General features: G+C 38.0%; 1 protein-coding gene across 1 annotated transcript in view; it reads right to left on the minus strand.

Moving 5' to 3' along the window:
- Positions 1 to 15,110: 15,110 nt before the first annotated feature.
- LOC126283772 (uncharacterized) overlaps positions 15,111 to 22,848 on the minus strand; it is a 134,929-nt gene continuing 127,191 nt past the window's right edge. Inside the window, exons 5-6 of the mRNA XM_049982298.1 lie at positions 20,769 to 21,271; positions 15,111 to 16,980 (exon numbers count right to left, since the gene is read on the minus strand). Of these exons, the coding sequence (XP_049838255.1) occupies positions 16,962 to 16,980; positions 20,769 to 21,271 (522 nt within the window). The 3' untranslated portion in view covers positions 15,111 to 16,961. The remainder of the gene's footprint in view (positions 16,981 to 20,768; positions 21,272 to 22,848) is intronic.

Consider the following 22,848-nt stretch of genomic DNA (forward strand, 5'->3'; position numbering starts at 1 on the left):
GCCTGTGAAGTTCTCCCTAGGACTCAGTGTCACTTAGTTCCTGTGGTCAGCATTTGGTATTGGCAAGGTAATCTGCACTTCTTGGCCCCAGCCTCAAAAACCTTGTGGTACCAACAATACGGATGAGCTGGATGTGGCGGTGGCGGTGACTGTGATAGTGGGGCAGGCTTGTCCTTGTTGATCTGTTCTGGGAACCGAGATGTATGGAGTGTGGGTGAGACTTGAGTGCTCAGAAAGAGGAGAGAGCGAATGAGTACTGCCTGGTGGCGTAGAAAACATGAGAGCTTCCGAAGTAAGAGCAATTCCAGGAGTGCTGCAGGGGAGTGCAGTAGGACCGTTGCTATTCACAATATACATAAATGACCTTGTGGATAACATCGGAAGTTTACTGAGGCTTTTTGCGAATGATGCTGTGGTATATCGAGAGGTTGTAACAATGGAAAATTGTACTAAAATTCAGCAGAATCTGCAATGAATTGACGCATGGTGCAGGGAATGGCAATTGAATCTCAATGTAGACAAGTGTAATGAGCTGCGAATACACAGAAAGAAAGATCCTCTATCATTTAGTTACAATATAGCACGTCAACAACTGGAAGCAGCTCCTTCCATAAATTATCTGGGAGTAGGTATTAGGAGTGATTTAAAATGGAATGATCATATAAAGTTGATCATCGGTAAAGCAGATGCCAGACTGAAATTCATTGGAAGAATCCTAAGGAAATGTAATCCGAAAACAAAGGACATAGGTTAGAGTACACTTGTTCACCCACTGATTGAGTATTGCTCACCAGTGTGGGATCTGTACCAGATAGGGTTGATAGAAGAGATAGAGAAACTTTCAACGAAGAGCAGCATGCTTCTTTACAGGATCATTTAGCAATCGCAAAAGTGTTACTGAGATGATAGATAAACTCCAGTGGAAGACACTGCAGGAGAGACACTCAGTAGCTCGGTATGGTCTTTTGTTGAAGTTTCGAGAACACACCTTCACCAAGGAATCAAGCAGTATATTGCTCCCTCCTATGTATATCTTGTGAAGGGACCATGATGATAAAATCAGAGAGATTAGAGCCCACACAGAAAGACACCAACAATCTTTCTTTCCATGAACAAATGAGACTGAAATAGAAGGGAGAATTGACAGAGGTACTCAAAGCACCCTCTGCCACAAACTGTCAGGTGGCTTGTGGAGTATGGATGTAGAAAGTGGAATGGGCCCTGCCCCTGCCTGCAGACAGCCGGTAAATAGGAGGTGTAGTGTCACACAACGATGGGGGTGAGCTGGGTGTTTCTGGTGCTGGAGCATATACAGCTGACCTGCGATGTGTGGCTGAGAACTTATAGAGTCGAAGCCTACATCTACATCTACATCCATACTCTGCAAGCCACCTGATGGTGTGTGGCGGAGGGTACCCTGAATACCTCTATCGGTTCTCCCTTCTATTCCAGTCTCGTATTGTACGTGGAAAGAAGGATTGTCGGTATGCTTCTGTGTGGGCTCTAATCTCTCTGATTTTATCCTCATGGTCTCTTCGCGAGATATACGTAGGAGGGAGCAATATACTGCTTGACTCTTTGGTGTAGGTATGTTCTCGAAACTTTAACAAAAGCCCGTACCGAACTACTGAGCATCTCTCCTGCAGAGTCTTCCACTGGAGTTTATCTATCATCTCCGTAACGCTTTTGCGATTACTAAATGATCCTGTAACGAAGCGCGCTGCTCTCCTTTGGATCTTCTCTATCTCTTCTATCAACCCTATCTGGTGCAGATCCCACACTGCTGAGCAGTATTCAAGCAGTGGGCGAACAAGCATACTGTAACCTACTTCCTTTGTTGTCGGATTGCATTTCCTTAGGATTCTTCCAAAGAATCTCAGTCTGGCATCTGCTTTACCGACGATCAACTTTATATGATCATTCCATTTTAAATCACTCCTAATGTGTACTCCCAGATAATTTATGGAATTAACTGCTTCCAGTTGCTGACCTGCTATTTTGTAGCTAAATGATAAGGGACCTATCTTTCTATGTATTCGCATCACATTCCTGTTTCTATACAGCCCCAGGTGTTCCTTGTACAGAATATTGATTATCAATTCCTGTGGCGAGCAGGCAAGTCAGTCCAGTATTGTTTTCTTGGTGAACTCATACTTCAGTGGCAGTGGAGGTGAAAGTAGGAAATCACAATTTAAATCCAAGTGGTCGTGAAGGTGTATGACCTAAGATAGGAACTTGGAGTTGTCATCAGTAACTCGATGCTGCTCAAAGAGGGGCTCCACCAGTGCGAACCATGAAACTGGATTGTCCTCATATTGGGGAGTAGCTTGGGTAGGCGGCCTGGAGATGGAGAGGAAGGTGGCTTCAGCATGTCTTGGAAGGCCTGCGGTCCCGCTGTACAAGAGTTCATGCTGGGATCTGGTATCACCAGAGTGGAAATGTTACTAGCACACACGTTCAGAACAGCAGCTAGTTATAATGTCTCTGAAGATGCCCGAAAACATGACACGGTAGCCACGGTTGGTACTGTGGGAATGAATGGGTGCGCGATGCGTAATGAGGGTCCATAAACTGGACTGGAAATTGCCAGAATAGCACTGACTTTGTCCAACTCAGAAATGATGCGGACGGCCGATGTGGCAGGCGCAGACGGTACTGCAGAAGGAGCGAGAGGTTGTATGGTCAGAATTGAGGACCCCCGTGAGTTAGTGTAGAGGGGGGGGGGGGTAGATGGGGGAGCTTGCTAATGGTTGACTGCATGTGCATGTTGCAAAAATGGCGGCATTGCACACAGCATTCCTGTAATCGATGTCATGGGACTTAGAGGATCAAAGCACATGTGTGAATTTCAGTCCCTTTGAACTTCGTATGAGTGATCAATTGTTGCACTATTTAGTAGATCGTCCACTTCACTTTCCACTTGTTTATGTGCATAATCCAGCAAAACAAAGCCTGAGTCCATTGTTTAGGGTAACTGTGCAACACCTGGTTGTTGTGGAACTGCTAAAGTAGAGGTTATCCTCATTGAAGATCGTAGATCATTGTCCATTAGTTGTGAAATAACCAATGACGGAAGGTTGTGTTGGCCTGGTCATAAGAGATGGGCCTCCACATCTTCATAAAGATTGTTCGATGATGTAGCCATGGCATCGGATATGAAACCTGTTGATTCTATATGACCGGCATTGAACACGTAGACCTTTTTTTTTGTCCGGGTGTGGGGCGGCAGGTGGAATTAATTTTAAATAATGATAAATGGAATTTAATGTAGAAAAGATGCATTTCCTGGCACATGCACCATATGTGGGGCGACGGGTGGAAATATTTGTTATAAAAATGTTCCTGTGATTTATTTAATGCTGTTGTTTGCCGTTCTCAACACTGGCTCTCTAACTACAATATTGGCAACCAGAAAGTGATTAGCAAAACGTGAAGCCTGTAATTAGAATTCCTAGTGCCCACTTCATTTGAGAAATACACTTATAGCTACAGCTTATAGCTCTGAGGAATTAGGAGATTGTCTGGGATTCATAATCAAAAACAATGCACTCTAAAATGTTCACTATATTCTGAAAGTCACAGACCAAAAATAATCCACACAATCCAACTACCAGAGCATTTAAGAGTCTAATGGGCTGATGCAACTATAACTGTTCAAATTAAATGTTTAATGGAATGCTCCCCATAATTTGATGATAATGTTCATCAAACGCCACACTAAATAATGGTAGAATGTCTGTCCCATGGCAGCACGTGAAAATACGACATATGCAAACTGAAGATAGATCATTAAAGTCATCCCAGAATTAACACTTCACTCGAAAATGATTTCATGGTTACGCATATCTCGAGTAACCTATTATGGCATCTGAGGCTGTTTATAGCAATGATACCGATGCGATGCTACTCCCGGCACAGGTGGTGCGCTAATCAGTGTCTGGAGAGAACTGGGATCTTTTTCCTCGTGCAGCATTCTTATATATAAAACTGCAGTGCAGACGGCTAAGGGAACGCCTGATTAAATCCGCTCTCCTGACTAGCCACTGGGCTAGTAATGCACCACTTTAAGTTATCGAATAAATCATTGCTTCCTTTGCTGATGGCCAATGAAGCTCTCAATTTAAATGTGCAATCAGCACACAGGTAAGTAATCATAATAAAAGTCTGACGTGGCTCAGTCAAATATTTTGGCGATAGAATTAATTTAATTACACTACACGCAGTAGACGAGCTCTGAACTTGCCCTTTGGAGATACGCTATCGCTATAGTTTTATAGTTATTCATTCGAAACTTCTCACATCTTTAAGATTATAGCGTATCTCCCTTCTACTTAAATTTAAACATCCTAGCTTTATTTATTCACCTGCTTAATCTATCTTGCTTCCTCACTTTCTAAGACAAAAACCAGAAAATCATGAATTTCAACTAAAATTGTAATTTGTGAGATCCAGAATATTGTTTCTACAAAATTATTGTGCAAAAGGAATCTAAATATAAAATTTTAAGTTTCTAGCTCTTTTCTGTAGCGCCAATGATGTTTACAGAAAAACATCCAAATTTCGAAAATTTTTAAAGTTATTGAACTGTTATTCAACACTTACTGATTTAGTATTACTCCTGACATGCTAGCAACGTTTCAGGTTATTTATTTGATTTTTAAAGTATTGTGCAACATTTATGACATTAGAGCTAGTTACAGCCAACTGGCTGGCACACAATGGAAAGACTGATGTGAATTTTATACAGCATGAGTAGGCTGCTTCCCTACACGGGGTCACCAGTTTGGGATTCTAGATACGGATCGTAATGTACGCAATGAGCAGTTCCCAAGTTTTCTATATACACATATATTTTACCATAAAGACTGATACACATGAACACTGCATGAAGTAAAAAGGCAGACTGAATTAAATATGGCGGCCTGTCACAGCAGTTAATATTTCAAAGATTGTAATTTGTGTGGTCGATGTGACCTATCGACGCCACACTTACACAATCTGACAAAATGTAAAAACAGTTCTTTCATGATAAAATTTTTAGCAGTTTTTTAGTGTGTTTATATGTTTATATTCTAAATAATTTCTGACAGCTTACTGTAGATTGTTACACCAGAAGGATAAGCATTCTTTTGAGACATACTTGTGTTGGAATAATTTATGTGGATATTGTCCCTTAACCTAGTATGGTGCTCATACATATCTGTGTTTTGGATAAAAAGATTCTCTTTCTTCATCATACCTTTTCTTTCTCTCTCTCAAAGAACAAAATTTCTAGGATATAAATGCAGGAAAGAGGGAGAATAATTAAATCTCTAAAGAAAGGCTTACAGGAACTTTTATTGTTTGTTTTTTCTTGTTTGGATTATTTTCTTTTGCTTCCTGAGTGTAATTGGTAGGAGAAGGATTTCTCCAAAAGATAACACTATAACTCAATAGCAACTGTATCTGAGAAGAATACACAGCTTTAACAGTTTCCAGAGTTGCATTGCTGGATAATACTCTGATTACTTATGCTAGTTTAGAGAGTTTAGAGTTTAAGGGTGTTAGGTGAGAGTTTCATTTTAGATTTTCTTGTGCGCAAATGTCTTGAAACTTTGTCATAGTGAAATTTCAAATTTCATGGCTGTTCATGGAAATTGCTGGCTTTTCAGTGTATCTATTTTTCTGGGCCTATAAGTGCAGAGTAACCAAACAATGGAAACTCCAGGTAGGAATATCAACAATGTAGGAAAAGACAGATTTCTACTTACCATAAAGAAGACACATTAAGTTGCAGACGGGCACAGGTAAAAGACACAATTAAAAGTATCACAATTGAAAGTGTCTTTTAATTGTGCCTGTCTGCAACATAACATGTCTTCTTTTCGGTAAGTAGCAATGTGTCTTGTCCTACAGTGCAGAGTAATTGTTTTTTGTGGGTTTAAGATAAGCCTGTTTCTATACAGCCATTGTGAAATTTAATCTGTGATGACACCTTTTTTTGCTTCAATAAGCAGAGTCATATCTCTGCAAATAGTACTGCTTCTGCACACTTTACAAATGAGGGGAGGTCATTAATACATGATGGAGGATCATTAATGCATACTAGGATAAGAAATGGTTCTAGGACAGAACCCACTGGTAGATCATGTGTCAGTGATGCTGGAACTGAATGGTAGTTCTGTGTAATGTTAGTGTGTCTTTGTTAGACTACTGCAACCTGAGAATGATTACTTAAGTAGGACTGCAGCCACTCATTTGGCACTCCTCACACACCATAACAATCAGGGATTAATTTTTTGAGAGAATAAGAGAACTGAATTATCTATAACATCAAAAGCCTTTATTAAATCTAAGAAAATACCTGCAATTTTGGAATGATTGTCTTTAGCACTTACAATGTGGTTTACAAGATGGAAGTTTCCAGTCTCCAAAGAACAAAACCATGATGCCATACTGATTGTGTATTATTCCGACTACTAGATAGGAAGAGTTGTTCTATAACCTTTGAGAAGCCAGATAGCAATGCTACAGGTCTGTAATTTGACATTTTCTGTGAGTTTCCTTTCTTGTAAAGAGGTAAGACTTTAGCAGTTTTTAGCAGATCTGGAAAAAGGCCAAGCGACAGTGAATGTCTAATAATGGTATGATAGTAAAATTTGTTGATAATTTTATTATATGATAAGGGATCTCATCAACACATACTGAACTGCTATTTTTTAATGAGCTTATGACTTTTTTCCTTGGCCATGTTGACTAGCAGGACCAAGGAACCAGCTGTTTTTTGTTGATATCGACATTTACAAGAGCCTGGGTGTCCTTCACATCTAATGTGCCAAATTTTTGGTCATTAAATAATTTGCAATTGTAGCAAAGTATGAAATGAACAGTTCAGCAACTAACTTTCAGTCAGCCAGTAAGCCTGTCATTATGATATAGAGCAATATTCTTATGGGTTGCCTTCTTCTCAGAAAGTTTCAGTACAGGTTTCCATGACGTCTTAGTGTTGTTTGGCAGATTCCTGTCAACTTTTAATTATTCTCTTCATTTAGCTTTTTTATGACCTGCTTCAGAACTGATTTATAGTTTTGAAATAGCTTAGAAATTCGGGATCACTGTTTGTTTTTGAGAGTTTAAATAAACCTCTCTTTCTGTTTACAGGAGACTCTAACTCCAGCTGTAATGCAGTTTTTTGGTCTGTTTGTGTTTTTGCAGTTGAATTTCATTTTGTGGAAGGCTTTTTAAAATTTTCACTGAATTGTGTTATGAAATGGTAGAACTTGTCATTTGTATTAGATTTTCTAAGAGCATTACCCATGATTTATTAGATAGTAACTGCAGAAAATATTCCATATTTCCTCACTGATGGTCCTCTTATATACAATAGATTCATCCACAGATGGAGGGCAGCTGAGGGCACTGTCAGTAGCTGTGCCCAATTATCACATTGAATGTCTCTTCTGAGTACCTACCTACATTTCCACAAACCTGGTCGGGCAAAGTGGCAGTGGATCTTGTAATACAGACTGGGGATGTTGTGACTTTGGATGACATTAAGAAAGTTCTTTCTGCCTGTACTACTTCTTTAAAAAATGGTATTAAAATCATCACATAGTATCTCAGTCCTTTTGTAACTTTCGAGTTTACTTACAGCAAGATCAAGATACTTAAAAAAATCATTCATATTTCTGTATGGTAATCTATAAGTACACAAAATTATTACTTTTACCATGGTTAAATCTATGGCTGTCACCTCAAACACCTTCTCTTTTGCACTTTTCAAACAAAGTCTAGTATCTTATAATTGAGGTTTTGTTTGACATATGTACTACATCATCCATATTTTGATAAAATTCTACAAAAGGAGATTGTAAGTTTAAAATTCTCAACTTTTAGGTTCTGTCAAACAATGGAAAATCCATGATGGAATGTAACAATTTTATGAAAGTGATAGTTGATACTTAACATACAGTGGAGATGCTGAGTCGCAGATAGGCACAACAAAAAGACTGTCACAAAATAAGCTTTCAGGTAGCAAGGTATCTGTTACACACACACACACACACACACACACACACACTCACACACACACAAGCACAACTTGCACGACCACAGTCTCTGGCAGCTGAAGTCAAACTATGAGCATCAGCAGCAGTAGCGCATGATGGGAGAGGCAACTGGGGGGGGGGGGGGGTAAAGAGGGGGCTGGGGTGGGGAGGGGGGTATAGCAGGGTAGGGGTGGGGACGGTGAAGTGCTGCTGGGGAGCGTGCAGGGATGAGGTGGAGAGTGGTGGGTAGGGCAGCTACGTGCACTCAGGAGGTTACACGGACGGCGGGGGAAAAGAGGGGTGGGGGCTGGGATGGGGGGAGGGCGTACTGCAAAAGGAGAGAAGTAAAAAGACTGGGTTTGTTCATGGAATAGAGGACTATGTTTCGCTGCAAAGGGAACAGGGAAGGGCCTGGATGAGTGAGGACAATGCCTAATGATGGTTAAGACCAGGAAGGTTACGGGGATGTAAGATGTATTGCAGAGAGAGTTCCCACCTGTGCACACATGGCACAGGCTGTGAAGCAGTCACTGAAATGAAGAATGTTGTGTTGGGTGGTGTGCTCAGCAACAAGGTGGTCCAATTGTTTCTTGGCCACAGTTTGTCGATGACCATTCATGCGGACAGGCAGCTTGTGTTTGTCATGCAGATCTAGAATGCAGCATAGTGGTTGCAACTTAATTTGTAGATCATATGACTGGTTTCACAGGCAGCCCTGACTTTGATGGGATAGGTGATGTTTGTAACCAGACTGGAGTAGGTGATCGTCGGAGGATGTAAGGGACAGGTCTTGCATCTAGGTATACTAATGGGATATGAGCCTCTAGGTAAGGGGTTGGAATGAAGGATTGTGTAGGGATGGACGAGGATAATGTGTAGGTTTGGTGGATGGCTGAGTACCACTGTGGGAGGGGTGGGAAGGATGGTGGCCAGGACATTTCTAATTTCACGGCACAATGAGAGGTAGTTGAGACCCTGGTGGAGACTATAAGTCAGTTGCTCTAGTCCTGCATGGTACTGAGTTATGAGGAGAATTCACCTCAGTGGCTGGAGAGTGAGACTTTGGGAGGTGTAAGATGACTGGAAACATAAGGCATGGGAGATTTGTTTTTGTACAAGGTTGGGAGGATAATTGCCATCTGTAAAGGCTTCAGTGAGACCCTTGGTATATTTCAAGATGAACCACTCATCATTGCAGGTTTTTAGGTTTTGTAAATAGTATGGTGTTGAAGATGTTTGTAAATAGTCTTTGCATATTCAGTGTTTACACATGGATAGAACTGAAACATCTCTCCAGGCATCAGTAAGGAGAACACTGAGTTTGTCTAGTTTGTTTCACAGTGATTGGATAGTATGATAGCTATTTTAGAGCACAACTATAATTTTGTTTTATTTAACTGCCTGTGGATGATGATTATTTAAAATCAATTATTTTGTTTGCTAAACCTTCTACATAACATAGCAAAAATGGTAGATTGTGCCTACTGAGTTATCAATGCCTATATATATATATATATATATATATATATATATATATATATATATATATATATATTTTTCTAGGCATAATGGTTGCAAATCAATATGAAGTGGAACAAGTAGATAAGATCAGTTGGTAAGGTGAATGATGGCTTCAGATTATTGGAAGAATTTCAGCTCATCTATAAAAGATACCACATTCTGTATTGTTGTGCAACTCATTCTTGAGTACTGCTCTGATGTTTGAGATCTGCAACAGGTAAAATTATAGAAGATATTGAAAGAGTTCTGAGCTGTGCTTCTATATTTTTTTACTGGTGGCTGTGATCGAAATGTAAGTGTTACAGAAATGCTCTGTGAACTCAAATGGGAATCCATGGAGGAAGAAGACATTCTTTCCATGAAATACAATTGAGAAAGTTTAGAGAACTGTCATTTGCAAGAGGCTGCAAATCAGTTGTAGTGCCACTGACTGAGTTTCTGAGTTTCCCCTTTTACTCAATGCTCATTTGATACAAAGAGCCCTTCATATACTGTGTACAGTGACTATTTGCCTGTATAATGTCACAGCTGCTTTATAATGAATATGACCGAACTTAGTTTCCAATATACTAGACTCGTATTCAAGAAAATGATGCTTCAAATCACTGTCCAGTCATCTAGAGGTAGTTTTTCTGTGATTTTCCTAAATCCCTCCATGAAGATACCAGAATAGTTCCTTGGAAAAGAATACAGCCAATTTCCTTCTTCATCTTTTCATAATCTGAGCTTGTGTTCTGTGTCTGTGATGAAACATTAAATTCTGATCCTTCCTCTACTTTTCATTTATCCAGTCTCATACTCCACGAGCCACTGTGTTATGACATTTACAAAAATAAATGCTCTTCTCTACAGCTGCACCATATTCATATCTCTATTCATTATTACCATGTTACCAGAATGGTTCTTTTTCTATTCAATGCCTACATCATTTGCAAAATAATAAATATTGCAGCACTTCATATTTCAAGACTTCATCTTCTGAGTGGCAAGTGTTCCTTACTAACACATACTGCTCATTGTTGCTAGTTCTTTTATTTTATTATTATTATTTATTTTTATTTTTTGCCCTGGGTTTATACCACAGTGAACAGATAGCTGCAGAATAGAAAGAGGATAATGCATAGACTCACCAGATACTGCTACAAAAGTAGACACTGATGTCAGTATCTGTAGAGTATAACTCTTACCTGGTCTATTAGACAGCAGTAAAGTGGCATGGTCTGACAGTTCCAGGCCAGATATTTTTGCCTTCATACTGCTTTTCACTGAATGTTCTTTTTTATTGATTTGGAGATGCCATAATGATTGTCTGTTTGGGTTACAAACTTCATTTTATTTGTCTGCCCACTTGACTGTGGATACTAACTACCTCAGCTTTCATTTTCAAAGGACTGGTGTTTCATTGGAAGTGATAGAAGTTTTCTAAATTGCTCTTCTCCAAACAGTAGGCTATCCCCCATTGCTGCTGCTGCTGCTCCTCCTCCTCCTCCTCCTCCTCCTCCTCACCACTACCACCACCACCACCACCACCACCATCCTCATAATCAGGGCTGTTATCAGTGCAGTTCAGTATACTGAGACTAAACATAACATTCATCCTTAATATGTATTATTGGCATTGAAAACATCTCAGCTGGTTAGGTATGTAGCACACTGGTTTGAAGGCACTAGCTGAGATTAATTCTGTAAGTATTTTGTAAAGGAGGGGTTACGAACATTACAGCAATTTAGAGGATACACAATTACTGACTGAATTACTTTTAAATTGCTACTGACCGTGTAGAGGAGATGCTGTGTGTGTGTGTGTGTGTGTGTGTGTGTGTGTGTGTGTGTGTGTGTGTGTGTGTGTGTGCATGTTTTCTACTTCAGAAGAAGGCCTTTTCACCGAGAGCTAAGATGTATAGCAGTCTTCTCATGGTGCCTGTCTGCAACTCAATGTCTCTATATGGTGAGTAGCAATCTATCCTTTTCATAATATTGTGTACTGAATTCAGATTAACCTAACCTGAATTTGAGTAAATCATGTACAGTAAACAACATATACCACTGAAGAATATTTATCAACCTGATACCTTATTACCTTATTAAATAAATGAAATAAATCTTGTAAATGCGCTTCAGTAAATGATTTTCCATAATTATGAAAAGAGGATGTTAATCTTAAAACTTAAAGTTGATCTCACAGTAACATAGTGATAATTAGAACAGGTGTGAGCAGCAGATTCACTGCCACATCAATTCTTATTGTGGAAATATGATCATGTGAAGCCTCAAACAAATTTTGTGACTGGATTGAGGATTTCTTTGTCATGAGGAAGCTGCATGTCATCTTGGATAGACAGTCATTGACATATATAGAAGTAACTTCATGCATGCACCAAACAAGAGTGTTGGAACACTTATTGTTCATGTTGCATATTACTTACCAAGGTGACAATATTAATGTCAACTCTTAAATATAAATGTTGTTGTTGTATATATTAAAAACAAAGATTCCAAGACTTACCAAGCGGGAAAGCGCCGGCAGACAGGCACATGAACAAAACACACAAACACACACACAGAATTACGAGCTTTCGCAACTGGCAGTTGCTTCGTCAGGAAGGAAGGAAGGAGAGGGAAAAATGAAAGGATGTGGGTTTTAAGGGAGAGGGTAAGGAGTCATTCCAATCCCGGGAGCGGAAAGACTTCCCTTAGGGGAAAAAAAGGACAGGTGTACACTCGCACACACACACATATCCATCCGCACATACACAGACACAAGCAGACATATTTAAATGACCACAAAGACAAAATTAGGCTCATTACCATGAGCATATAAGCATTTAAGCTGTCGTTCTTCCCAGGCTCTGTATGAAGATGGAAAGGGAAGAAATCTTCATACATGTTATGATGGGAGGTACTTACTGCAATGTATATCATAGTGGTTTACATTGTACTGACACAGGTGTACATTCTACATGTACATAAACACTCCACGGGGTACCATACAGTGCATGGCAGAGGGTATCATGTGTCACTTCCCTTTGCTTGCCTATTCAAAAATGGAAGGAGAGAAAACAGTTATTTATATGCTTCTGTACGAGCACTCATTTCACTGATCTTGTCTTCGTGGTCTTTATGCAAGATATATGTCAGTGGCACTACAACTGATTTGCAGCCTCTTGCAAATGACAGTTCTCTAAACTTTCTCAATTGTATTTCATGGAAAGAATGTCTTCTTCCTCCATGGATTCCCATTTGAGTTCACAGAGCATTTCTGTAACACTTACATTTCGATCACAGCCACCAGTAAAAAAATATAGAAGCACAGCTCAGAACTCTTTCAATATCTTCTATAATTTTACCTGTTGCAGATCTGAAACATCAGAGCAGTACTCAAGAATGAGTTGCACAACAATACAGAATGTGGTATCTTTTATAGATGAGCTGAAATTCTTCCAATAATCTGAAGCCATCATTCACCTTACCAACTGATCTTATCTACTTGTTCCACTTCATATTGATTTGCAACATTATGCCTAGATACGTATTTAATCAATGTGGCTGTGTCAAGCAACACATCACTGTTCCTGTATTCGATCATCACCTAGATATTTAATCACTGTGGCTGTGGCAAGCAACGCATTACTGTTACCATATTCAAACATTACAGGATTGTTTTTTTCTACTCATCTGCATTAAATTACATATTTCCACACTTAGAGCAAGTTGCCAGTCATCACACCAGATGAAAACTGTCCAGGATGATGTGTTGCATTCCATTTCTTAAAAAGTCTGTGAGCCTGTGACGAAGCAAGTTGGGATCTCTTTACTTCCTCACTTGTTTTGCCATCTGCCTCCTTAAATTCATTTTTGACTAATTACCATTAACATACATGAGTATAATCTGCATTTCCATAAAAGAGAAAGGCTGGCCCTCAGTCTTAAGAATTATAGCACCAGGTCTAATTTTGTGCTTAGTTCTGTGTATGTAATTAATTTCCTAATTTATTTTGGCCATTCCTAGTTAATACCTTTGTTTAGCATGAAATCAGTAACTGTTTCGTGACTTAGGTTCTATTGATGACTTAGAAATCAATATTAAATTGTTTATTAACTATAAACATTTGGAAGAAGAACTGCAACGATTCTTAAAGTATTTATTTTGCTCTATTCGAAATTATATTAGTAAAACCAATCCTTAATTAACTCCAAAATAATTACCAGGGTTGTCAAAATTATTGTTTGTATAACTATATCTGTTAACTTCATTATTTAAACAAATAATTCACCCTAGTTTCAGTGCCTATTACTGGGAGGGTGTATAAAAGATGGATTTTTGGTCTCTATACAGTCAGTCCATGGCCTATTTTCTGAGGGAAATTATGTACTGTTTCAAATAACAGCATCATAATACAAATTGGCCATGGGTTAAGACAATGATAGTGTCTGTTAAATTTATTTGAGAAATTGTGTCACACATACCTTATTATTCTGTTAGAACTGCTTGTTAGGTATTAACTGCTCATAGATGTTCAATAGCAAACTCTTGTAGCAGTATGCTGATGTTATTTGCAACCTATTAATGAGGCTTAACATTTACCAATAGTGAACTGGCCATATAAATTTGTAATACTGAGGGGGTTGTGAACAGTGAAAGTAAAGAATAATGAAACACGACTGTGCAACTGTCAGTTACATCATTTACAGTAGTCAGTGTTGAACTTCCACCTCCCCATTTTTCAGCCAGTATAACAATACAATACATCCACACCGAGCACTATCAAAGAAGACACAAAGTAGGCGAATGTCAAAAGCTGCTCATATATCTGAGAGCCTATTCCATATGTTCAGAACTTCACTAACAGTTTGTAGAGTAGAACTGTGAGAAATGCTTTCCAGAAATCCATGAATATGAAATATGCCTGTTGCCCTTCATATGTGGTTCACAGGATATCATTTGAGAAAAGTGCAAGTTCAGATCACAAGGGCAATGTCCTTTAAATCCATGATTATTTGTGGATAGAAATTAACTGATGTTTTTTGTCATTGACTCCCACTCATGTTTCCATCTGCCAGTTTCAACATGCATCAAAGTCCTTTCATATCGCAATACCTTTACTGTGATTTAACACACTGTGAATTATCATTGAAGTCAGATATTCTCCAAAGCATAGTGATCTTTGAGATGTCCTGATTTTTATAAGAAGGCCCATTTCTAGTCTTTTTATGCTTTTCAGCATTCCTACAATATTTTACAGTGTTTTCTGTATGCCTGATGACAATATATTATCAAACGTACCTTCTTTTTAAAAAACTTTCCTTCTATGCCAACAGATGCGTTCTTATGGAAGTTGCAGATGCCCATTTTATTCCCAAAAAGGAGCACATGGCATACAAGTCTCCTCAGGCAGAGCAGCTCGCTGTTCAGTGTGATCAATGGTGGACACATGTTGTAATAAATTCTACAGATGGTAAACATTACTCCATTAAATTCTATTAATTACACTATACTCAGTTGATAGTATAGTGAATTTGTCAATACGTTTTAAAGGAAGTAGCTCTGAAACCAGAAACGGATTTGCTTCTTTGTTAATAAAATTTTTTATTTTGTCAAAAGAGAACATAATATGTAAATATACTTCACACCAAGAGTTCACTGACAATAATATGTACATAGAAAGTTCTTACAGCCAAGCAGTTATCCTTAATACGAAGACTCAATTTCACCAATGCTAATTCATAAGTATTCATCACAACAATATGAATTTCATCTTTCAATTTGTGCAAATATTTTTAGCATAATGTAATGTTGAATGTATCTGGCTATTAATGAACATGATTATAGTTATAACATTCATGCTATAATTAGGAACAGAAAATCTTTTCATAATCGTGTTGTCTTAATTTCACATACTCATAAACACACACAAAACATTTCAATAGCAGTGTTACAATGACACCATATCTTTGCCGTAAACTTTCTAAAAGGTGCACAAACTTAACTGTTGAACAAAAATTGTAACCAATTACTGTATGCTGAAGCAGTTAGGTGTCAATAAGCATACACAACAGACTGAACTCATAGCTTGACTTTCAGGCAGAATCTCTTTCTGTGGAACAAGCAACCAAGCACGCACCTGCGTGCACACACACACAAAGCAACAGTTTGTGTGTGTGTGTGTGTGTGTGTGTGTGTGTGTGTGTGTGTGTGTGTGTGTGTGTTTGTGTGTGTTGTCTCTATGGAAGGACATTGTCCAAATGCTAAACCAGGAGTTCAATCAAGTTTTTGGCCAGCTGAATGCTCAATACCTCAACCACGTGTCAACTGTTACCCTTACTGTTTGGTTTTCACTATTAAAGACAGTTATATTTATATCCTTTACTCTGATATTCCTATGCCTGCATTTGAGTTATTTACAGTTAGAGTTTAAGCTGGTATAGCCTCTTTAATGTTTATCAAACTATTCTTTGCGCTGCATAGCAATAAAAGAACCAATCTATTTCTTTACAAATGAATGAACGGCTACATAAGTGAATTAACTTTCATTATGCATAAAATGAAACATGAAATGTTTGATATCACATGAACCTATGACAAGTGTGTGTGAACAAAGCAAAAACTGCTTAACATAAATGCACTAAACATAACAATATGAAATTAAATAAAAAATGAAATGACAAAAATATGTCAAATATATTCTTAAATGGCTTTGTATCACTCAGTATATCATTCCAAATTTTGTATGTGCCCATCTCCCAATTATGAAAGATAGCACAGGAACCTCCAAATTGGTTTGTTTGCAGACTCAGGTTTTTTTCCATGTAATGTGTGGTATAAATAGCACCTCTTGCAATTCAAAATTCCTACTATGTCACACGATCGACTTTAACTGATTAGCATAATATATAAAAAATAGCACACCCAGTACTCATTTGTGATGTATGCATTTTTCTTTAGCCAAATATCAATGGCATTAATTGTACTCTTCCAGAGTTATTAACAATAAACATGAAAAAGCACATAATTTTTATTCCAGTATTCACATTTTAAATAACTTGCAGCTTCCACTAGTTTCATTTTCATTCATTAACTACCAACTCTGGTACCCTCTGACCAGTCTTTTAACTACATCACAGCTCTTCATACATTCTTTCCTTTACCTCATGTGGCCTGAATTTTACCCTTTATTTTAAAAAATGAACAGAGAGCATTGTGGGTCACGTACAATACTCATAGTGCTTCAGTAAAGGATAAACACAGAATGTAATACAATAGTATAGTTTATTACATTCCTTCTGACAATTGGCTCAGATGAGTTGATGTCTCTGTTGGTTTAACACAAGTTGAAAGAATAGGTGACAGACTGGCAAAATATCAGTGCTGGTAGCAACATATATTGCAACCAGTTGTTCCTCAGAAATTCAAAATCAAGTGTCTTCCACTTTCCTGAAACAGAAAAGAACACCCTAGTAAGATCAGACTTACTTCCACTATTCCATTAATTAATAATGTCACACACTGTTTCTTCTATTATTATCTCAGGTTTCAATAAGCACACCTTAAATTTTATACTTATTAAAGCTATACAAATAATTCAGCAAGATAGGTTATTTAAGAGGTAATGTCTACAATAAGGATGTAAATAATATTCTTGCATGTTAATTTGCACAAAAAAATGAGGCTGCTCACCTCAGCTTGAAAAATATATGCTACGAAGTATCATTGTCTCACTTTTCTTTCCCTCAGCCTGTGACCATATAGTGTAACATTTCACAACTATTGATCAACTAAGTGGCAACGGATGAGCAATTTATTACACACATATTGTTACACTTCACCAAAAGGCAAAAACAGTGGAATTACAGTGCTTTCTTGTAGATACCGATATGTGGAAATATTCTGAGCAGCATAAAGAACAAATTCAGAAGTCTGTAGACTCAAGTAAGCACTACTTCGAAACTGACCACCACTACTGAACATATATGGTATACACATATTTGCAGTATCAGTATCTTTTTTTGAGTCATATCTTGAAAAAAAAACATATTCTAGAAAAGTGCAAGAACACATCTGTTCTAACTGCTCATCCATAACCAGTCAGTTAATCAATTTTAATGACATGCAAACAGCAGAAAGACACAATTCATGATTACAATCAGTAACACACAAATGCTCTACAACAAACAGTTCCTTAGTAATTAAAGCAATCTCACTCCATATTTGCCACATGTCATACAGTATCATCTGCAGTTAACTTTTAGATAGTCAAGTGAACAAAAAAATCAGATTATCTTTATGGTGTGTGCACAATTACGTTCAGTATTAAGTTTTCCAGTGACACAGCATGCTTCACTAAAAAAACATGATCTGCTTTAATGTGTGACCACCTTATCAGCCATCTGTCTACTGTGTTTTGAATTTACTTGTGTTACTCCTTTCGAAATACAGGCTTCCTTTAGAAGTAATTTAATCCCAAAAATTTTGTTGCTCTGCTTTTTGTTTGAACATCAACTTTTATGAGACATTTATCTAAAATGTTTGGAATTTCCTTATGCTACTGTATATTTCTTTCAGTTACGATTTTTCCTGTTACACATTGTTTGCCTGCACACTTCATTAACGTTACTGTTTGTTGCATCTATTCATTTATTTACACACAACAATGGAGATAAGCCATGCCTATGTGGCTTGTTTATTATTGCTATACACTGAAGTGACAAAAGTCATAGGATAATGCAATTAGATAGATAAAAAATCTGATCAGCAAGCAGTGGCTGGAGAACACACATTTAAAATAAATAAATAAATAAATAAATTCATATGCAAGCTTTCAGAGTATGTAGAAGGTTGAAGGGGGAGGAAGAGGGGTGAAGGAATAGGACTGGAGAGATTTAGGAAAAGGGTTAGAGTTCAGAAAAATCAACCAAAACCCTGAGTCAGGAGAGACTTATCAGATGGGATGAGAAGGAAAGAGCCTTTCCTGATCTAGGGTTCTGGTTGACTTTTCTGAACTCTTAACTCCTTTTATAAACCTCTCCAGTCCTACTCCTTCACCCCTCTTCCTTCCCCTTCAACCCTTCTGCCAGAAGGAGGAGCCTCTAGCTCCAAAAGCTTGCATATGTAAGACCTTTCTTTATGTGTGTGTTCTCCTGCCACCACTTGATAAGTAGATTTTTTTATCTATCCAATTACATTATATTGTCAATTATCTATTATTTTCATTTTTATAAAAGTCATAGGGTAGCACATATACAGATGGCGATAGTATTGCATACATGAGGTATAAAAGGGCAGAGCACTGGTGGAGCTATCATTTGTACTCAGCTGATTCATGTGAAAATGTTTCCGACATGATTATGGCCACATGACAGGAATTAACAGACTTTGAATGTGGAATGATAGTTGGAGCCAGATGTATAGGACATTCCATTTTGTAAACCACTAGGAACCCAATATTCCAAAATCCTCAGAGTCAAGAGTGTGCTAAGAATACCAAATTTCAGCCACTACTTCTGAGCATATATTACATAGGGTTGCCAGTGATGACAGACAAGCAATACCTCATGAAAAAACCTCAGTAATCAATGTGGGGTGTATAAGAATAATGGGATTTAGCAGCAGACAACTGCTGTGAGTGCCTTCATTAATAGCATGACATAGCATGCCAGTGCCTCTCCTGGACTTGTAACCATACCAGTTGGACCCTTGATGACTGGAAAACCATGGCCCAGCCTGATAAGTCTCAATTTCAGTTGGTAAGAGTGATGGTAGCGTTTGATTGTGGCACAGACGCCATGAAGCCAGGGAGCCAAGGTGTCATGAAGGCACTGTGTAAGCTGATAGTAGCTCCAGAATGGTGTGGGCTGTACTTAAAATGGAATGCGTTGGGTCCTCTGGTCCAGCTGAACTGATAATTAACTGGGAATGGTTATATTCAACCACTTGGAGGCCATTTGCATGTTGCAAAACATGTCACAATTATTCACAATTGGTCTGATAAAGATTCTAGACAATTCAAGCAAATTATTTGGCCATCCACACTGCACGACATGAATCCCATCAAACATTTTTGGAACATAATCAAGAGTCAGTTTGTGCACAAAACCCTGGACCAGCAACACTTTCACAATTATGTATGGCTATAGAGGCACTGAGTATCTCTGTAAGGACTTCCAATGACTCGATGAGTCCTTGCTATATCGAGTTGCTGCACTATGCTGGGCAGAAGGAGATTCAACATGGTATTAGGAGCTATCCCATGACCATTGTCCCTTCAAAGTATTTGTGCAAGTTACATGATGTAATGCAGATTATAGAGCTACAATGATTTCACTGGCCAATTTTTTAAAAAAAATTATGGACTTATTATTTGAATGAAGACTTTTACACAATTGACAACTGACCTAATCAGTTTGGAAATACAAGCTCATACTTTCATGAGACTTATGAGATGTTATCTTGCTTATAAACCTGAAACTTTTACTGCAATTTAATATCTATGGCAGTCATCAAATATTTGACTGTTCCCCCCTCCCCCGAGAGAATTTTGTTCATTATTGTATCACGAGGGCAAGCCTATACATCTGTATGTGTCTGCAAAAACCAACCCACATTTATTCCACTCATAGAAAGACAAGTTCTAGCAAAATACGGTCATTAAAGCTGAACACAGTAAGAACACTTATTAAGTGAGATGTGTCAGCCTTAAACATAACTTCAGGAAATATTCATGAGTTGTGGGTGATAATTGAAAGGCCAGGTTACCTTCCCAATAAATTGACTCTAGATAGCAATGCCATCAGGATGAAAAGATATGCTACACACTACTGTCAAACTGCATAATTCAGTTGCTCTGGAGTATCCATTGACTGGATTTCTTTCCCATTTTTCCTTTCATTCAGTTTATGACTTTCTGTGTAATGTGTCAGGTAAGAACTCAAATGAAGCAAACACCAATATGAGACAATCTGATCATACAGAATTAGTCTCAACCATTACTGTCTTTAATTATCAGAATACAGCCAAATCCATGGCTACCCAGGATGCAAAGCTACATTGCACGACATTCACTTATCACAGCAACTGACAGACTGCACAATAAAGATATATGCACTAGTGTCACATTTGAGAACAGTTCTCATGAATTTTGGCGTCGTAGAGTGTCTAAATAAAGGATACAACTAAATTACAATGTAAGGAAATAAACAAGTGCTTAAAAGGAGATATAGACTTACATCTGAATATTTTCCTTCAGTTTCTCAAAAGATGTCCAGACAGCAAAAGTCAACTTTGGATTAGATTCTGAAAATTTGATGAGGCATTGTTCTAATGATGAACTCCACACATTTATTCTTGATAAATGCTCATCTTCCTCTTCACAGTTTGTATTTTCAGTAGCAGGTTTATCGCAAAATTTGTTTCTCCATAGTTCTAATATATTTCTCATGGTTGGTTTTGGTTTTTCTTTTAACTTGTGTGATGATTGCTTCATAATTTTGACCAGTTTCAAGTACTTCACAATGAGAGTTTCTAACAAATAAAACATATAAAAATTCAGGTCTGTTTCCCGAACTAAGACTCCATCAACATACTCGTCTAGGTCTGCTTCACAAGCAGAAACTGTTTCTCTAGATAACAATATCACTTTTTCCAGGAGGAACTCAATGGTGTCTGAACAGAGGTATAAGCTGCTACACATTTCGCAAACAATTAGACAGCGGCATTCACAAGTTGTGTACTGAAAATTTGAGAACAACAGATTAACTGAAGCATGTCATGAAACTATAAAATAATACCTTACATGGTAAATCTAAAAGTAAATATACATAACGAAACGGGGATATAAATCAGCGAGGGCTTAGGAGGTGCAGGAAAAGTTTACAAACAGATAATCATCTGAAACAAACAAAATACCTGAAAAAATTAATCAGATGTGATTTGGATAAGTATGTTCCAATTAATATAACAGTCATGGTTAACCAGCCCCAAAACAGAGATGCCAGTGCTGGTTGGCTGTTTATGTATTACAATTGGAGCATCTAAGGATAGTTGTTGAAGGGTGGTGAAACCACAAACATGGGGACAGTGATGGGTGTTCATGTCTCTTCACAGAATATATAGGTCAGAGGCTTGTCTATTCTGTACAGCAGGACAGATGGTGATCTGTGACAAATCTGACAACAGAGAACAATGTTGGTGCACATGCAAGTTTTTCGGAGCATACCGTACAGTGCATGTTGCTGAAAATGGGGCTACATATCAGATGGGCATGGGCTCATTGATATTTGCCTGTGAATCAATGCAAACATGTTACCTGGGCAGATGAATCATATTTCTTGTTACATCATGTCTGGTTATGCCATCATCCAGGCAAATGATTGCTCAAAAAGTGCACCATACCGCAGACACAGGCTGGTGAGGGCAGTATTATACTATGGGGAACATTCACTTGGGCTTCCATGGAGCCTGTGGTAGTAACCAAAGGCATGGTGACAGCTGTGGACTACGTGAGAAATACTGTGGACCACCTATATCCCTTCATGCTCAATGTCTTTCCCAATGATGATGGCATCTTCAAGCAGAATAATTGTTCATGTCGCAAGGCCATAGTGAGGTTACAGTGTTTCGAAGAGCAAGGTAGTGAGCTCACATTGATGTCTTGGCTACCAAATTCATCTGATCTGAACCTAATGGAGCACATCTGGTATGCTATTGGGCACCAACTGCCTGTAATTTATGGGAATTGTGTGGACATCTGGTACCAAACATCTCCAGAAACCTGCCAAGGAAATGTTGAATCCATCTCTAATAAAACTGTTGCTTTATAATATTCCAAAAGTGTACCAATATGCTATTAAGAAGGTGGTCACGATGTTTTGTCTGATCAATTAACATTAGATTAGATTAGATTAGATTAATACTTGTTCCATAGATCATGAATACGACACTTCGTAATGATGTGGAACGTGTCAGGTTAATAAAAGATGTCTGTAAAAGAAATTACATTACACAAAATATTGCATGACACTAATGATTAAGTTTTTTTTTTTTTTTTTTTTTACTTAGTTTATATCTAAAAATTCAGCCAATGAGTAGAAGGAGTTGTCATCTAGAAATTCTTTTAATTTATTTTTAAATGTTAGTTGGCTATCTGTCAGGCTTTTGATGCTGTTTGGTAGGTGCCCAAAGACTTTTGTGGCAGCATGTTATGCCCTTAGAATTCTATCATCTGTGTGTAACATGCAGTGTCTTTTAGTTACATATTATTCATATGTACACTCAATTCTTAGCTATGGCATTCTTTTTTGGGGAACA

Source organism: Schistocerca gregaria, chromosome 1 (genome assembly GCF_023897955.1).
Source record: "Schistocerca gregaria isolate iqSchGreg1 chromosome 1, iqSchGreg1.2, whole genome shotgun sequence".
Taxonomy (NCBI): Eukaryota; Metazoa; Arthropoda; class Insecta; order Orthoptera; family Acrididae; genus Schistocerca; species Schistocerca gregaria.